Here is a 4659-nt window from a genome sequence, read left to right as displayed (position 1 = left end):
AATCTTGTTTGAAATGACCAAACCTGCCTACCGATGATTCAAGCTCTTGTTAATTAATACTGTTAATTTTTGGGAGGCAAGCATGTTATAGAAGGATGTATCTATCCTATCGATCTCCTAATACAGATAACAACTTTTAATGAGGTTCTTACATTAACTCCGGGAACGCATCTGTGTGTCATTTTTAGATTTCGTTGGGCTAATCAGAAATAGCAAATATACAAGCTCATAGTGCGGCACCGAGTGCCGTGCTATGAGCTTGTAGATCTGCTATTTTTGAAAAATCGTGAAAATTTGTGCAAATCTTTGAAAATATATTTTTATTATACATTTTTGACTCAGGGGGTCCCTGGAACAAAATATTTTGAGATGGAGGTCCACTGCCATATCATTTTTGAGAACCACTGATAATTATAGCAAATATGCTTTTTCAAAAAACTGTTAAGATTTAGAAGATATTTGTAGATCCCCAGAAGCAAAGATTTGAGTTACAAATGCTCGCTTTAAAAATACATATATCCGAAGATTTGCACAAATCTTTCACGATTTAAAAAAAAAATACAGATCTACAAGCTCATAGCGTGGCACTCTGTGCCGCGCTATGAGTTTGTATATCTGCTATTTTTGAATAGCAAAGAAATCTTAAAATGACACAGATGCGTTCTCGGTCTTAAAGGGTTAAATAATAAATGATGTCCAACACGCCATCTTGAAGTATCAAGGAAAGGAAAGTATTGAATGTAGTAGCATTTCTATAAATTGGGTTCCCCAAAAACAGATAAGATCAACGAAACAGAGACGTGAGTTTCCCCCGAACACATGAATTTATTCAGATTAAATACACAAAAGTTAAACAATGTATCTACATATTTACACATATCTAATGTAGGTCCACCTGAGGTTAGACATAAAGCATAGCAGCAGATACTGTATATAATGTACATGATATGGACGTTAGTTAAGGTTACAGTAACTTTCATTGGTATAATCCACAGGTATAGGTCCATGACGTCAGTCATTTATCTACGTATGACGTCTCTATGACATTATGACCCCATATTTGGGCAAGATTTCAACTCCAATTTGACCACCATTCACTTTATCAGCTTAGTTAGGGTATACAGTCAAGCCTCCACGGGCATCTGGTTGTATGACTACTGCTCTGTCAATCCAAAACACCATGACGGCAAAACTCAAGGGACACGGGGACAGACAAGAAGAGCCGGTGCAGTTTACAAGCAGTTCCTTTGGACAGCAGGGAGGGAGGGCAAGAACGAAGGAAGGGTCTATTTAGATATTACAGATAAACTACACAAAGCAAGAAATGTATAGGCTATAAGAAAAATCTGTACAAGGCCTTCACTTGGCTGTGATGAAGCAAAATGATATTCATTATATTTCTTAGTATTGATGAGCTTGTTTTCCTATAAAGCTGTGAGCTGAGAAACAGGGCTTAGTCTGCTATCTGCTTAGATACAGTAAGACTGTTATTCAAGGAATATCCTGGCTATAGGGTCACAGTTATAGGAGAAAGAGACAGCCTTTGTTTTATGACTATGAGAAACAAGTTGATTAGGAGTTGACTGGAGTTGATCAATTATTAGCAAGGATTTTCACGTCAGCTGTCATCATCATTTGTTGGAACTCTTGGTAGCTGATCTGCCCGTCACCGTCAGTGTCTGCTACTCTGATCATCTCACCAACTTCCTCATCAGTCGGCGTCTCTCCCTGGGTGGTGTAGGCATGGCCCAGCTCAGCAGCACTGATGAAGCCATTACTGTCCAGGTCAAAGGAACGGAACGCTTCTACCATCTCCTTCTCCTCCTCGCCGTCTGTGACAGGGTTATTATATACAACGATTACTACTGTAAGTGAAACTGTATTGTGCGTTTACAAAACTAACTCTAATTAAAATCCTTGAAAAAATGCCTTTAACACATTACCTGCCAAACACGAGTATAATCGTTGTTGAAAAATCACCCGTTTACCGCCAACAACGAGTATAACCGTTGTTAATTTTTTTTATTTTTTTGTCTTTTTTTGCTCAATTTATCCACACAGAACCAGAGATATCGCGATCCAAAGATTTCTAGCTCCATTCACTCCTTGGTTAACTTATTACTTTAAAATCCTGTATCTCGGCTCCTGTGTACTTTTTTTTTTACCATGTTATTTTGGGTGAAACATGCTATTTTCAACTGGCTGCAATTATGGAACAGATTACCGCAATCGGATTATTTTTTTCCACGATTCTACGAGACTCCTGTGTGTGTGTAATGAGGGGATCACCGTGAGGACGGTGATCACGGAAAATATTTTGTGACTACTTAAAAAACCTCTGGCGGGGAATGTAATATGTTGAGCTTAAAGGGATAGTTCACCCCCAAAATGTTTTTTTCCCCCCTATTGATTAGGGGTGACTAATAGATAGAAAAAAAGAAAAGTGAAAATAGCAGATCTACAAGCTCACAACGTGCAACAATGTTGCGACACGTGAGCTTGTAGATCGCCTATCTTCACAATTTTTCTGAGCTTGTTGAATCTTGCCCCTGACTACCCTATATTAAAATTATGACGATTATGCCTTTAATAATAATAATAATAAAATTATTAACTAGCAAACCCACTTTAAATTGAAATTGAAAACATGAAGTCAAAACAAATCTAAATGTAACTAAACTATAATAACCTGGGTCTGTGTCCTCCTCCACCTTCTGGGCCATCATGGTCAGGAACTGTGGGATGTCTATCATTCCATTGTCATCTGCATCTGCTTCACTGAACATGTCCTTCAGCTCCACCTCTGTAGGGTTCTGACCCAGTAAGTGCATGACGGCACTAAGGTCTTTGGTGCTGATGGCACCGTCGCCATCAATGTCAATAAGGGAAAAGAACTCCTTGTACTCTGCAATCTGTTGCTCTGTCAGCTGGTCAGCCATTTTGACGTACGATGTCGTACTTTCGATCTCTTTCCGTCTACTCTCAGTTTACCTACGTCCTCTCTCTTTTCACAGAATACTACAAAATGATGGAGTTCGCACGCACAAAAACAAAGATCACCTATCTGTAAAACTGTGATGTGACAAATGAAGCTGATTCATGAAGAATTTAGTCCAAATGGGTTCAGAGCGATAGTTTTTCTCATTTCTGAGGGGAAATGACCTGGTAAGGATCTAACGCAGAGTGTGTCTTACTGTCTATGTGGCTGGACTCGCATGTACTTCCCCTATGTAGCTGTCTTTTTCGACCAATAACAACACAGATTTAAATGCACAGGGAATGTAGATAGATCTTGCAAAACAGCAATGTAAATTCCTTTGGGCCGGTACTTCCAGTTTTCATGTCAATGATCTCCAAATGAATGTGTGTTTGGCTGCAGACCCCTATCTGAAAATAATTGGGGCCAGGGATCCTCATATAATATTTGTGTTGTTAAAATGTATCACAAGTATTCCATTTTTTCAAGATAAAAAAAAGAGAAGTTATTGAAGACAATGAAGCAACATGGTAGGATAAAATATTGTATATATGTCCCGTGAAAATGTAACATTCTGTCATTGTGTGTGTGTGTGTGTGTGTGTGTGTGTGTGTGTGTGTGTGTGTGTGTGTGTGTGTGTGTGTGTGTGTGTGTGTGTGTGTGTGTGTGTGTGTGTGTGTGTGTGTGTGTGTGTGTGTGTGTGTGTGATATGGAGAAAGAGATACAGAAAGAGCCTCAGAGGAAGAGAGAGGGAGAGAGAACGTATACAGCTGGTTAATTTACATCTTAATGGGACCTTGTTATGATGATGTAATCCCCCTCCACCCTCCCTACTGCCCCCCAACTTCCAAACTGTTACAGCGTCCAGAGTCAAGTGGACGCTGTAACAGATGAGATGAGGTGAAGGTTTGCAACTACGTATAAGACGTGAAAAACATGAAAAACATGAAAAACATGTGAGAGTGGTTTTTCCACACTGACACACAGGGCAAGAATGGAGCCAGAACATGACATGAGACTCTGTCCCTGACTGTCCACCACACTCAGCGACAGTCAACAATTTACATATTTAAAAAAGTATGATGTAACCCAGGTCACAATGTCAGTATCATTGCTGTATTAAATATATTGATTTCACTGTTGCTTGTTCTTGGCTGTGAATTCCTGTGGGTGGATATTCTAGAACTGGCAATCAGCAGTAAAAGCAGTAGTCAGCCTGCGGTAGTGAGGTGAATGGTCAAATGCTTGACCAACTTTGATATATTGTGTGATCAGTTGAACCAGCTGTGATAATGTTTTTTCGATTTCCACCTCCTATGCTGATTGCTGGTGTCAATTCCTTACCCTGTAACTGAAATCAAACTGCTGAATTGGTGAGTGAAACTGGTTGAAATTTTTGTTTAAAGTTTTTGTTTAAGCTGGTTATTTAGTTAATACATTTTACATGTCATTTTTACATAACATTTTTCGGAGACCATGAGTTCTCTGACTTGGGAGTTCTGATCTGTGTGTGAAGATGATATGACGATAACAGGCTAACCCACTTAGATTTCGAACCTGATCTTCAACACTGTCCTGGACAACGGCGCTCCTTCTCCTGCCAGGGCGGTAGAACAAATCTGCAGCCAACACCATTCACCCAACCTCCCCCCACCTCTCTCTCACAAAACACTTTGACCAAA

At 39.6% G+C, this 4659-nt stretch overlaps 1 protein-coding gene across 1 annotated transcript; it reads right to left on the bottom strand.

Moving 5' to 3' along the window:
* Positions 1-1593: 1593 nt before the first annotated feature.
* Positions 1594-2939, bottom strand: LOC308077022 (uncharacterized protein; the record flags this gene model as incomplete). The annotated part of the gene is made up of 2 exons (XM_080417550.1): positions 1594-1832; positions 2690-2939. The coding sequence occupies 2 exons, from the start codon at positions 2937-2939 to the stop codon at positions 1594-1596; spliced, it is 489 nt and encodes a 162-aa protein (XP_080273676.1).
* Between the last annotated feature and the right edge of the window lie 1720 nt (positions 2940-4659).

This window comes from Gymnoscopelus braueri, assembly GCF_963280865.1.
Source record: "Gymnoscopelus braueri genome assembly, chromosome: 21".
NCBI classification, from domain to species: domain Eukaryota; kingdom Metazoa; phylum Chordata; class Actinopteri; order Myctophiformes; family Myctophidae; genus Gymnoscopelus; species Gymnoscopelus braueri.
This window is presented reverse-complemented; position numbering and strand designations above follow the sequence as displayed.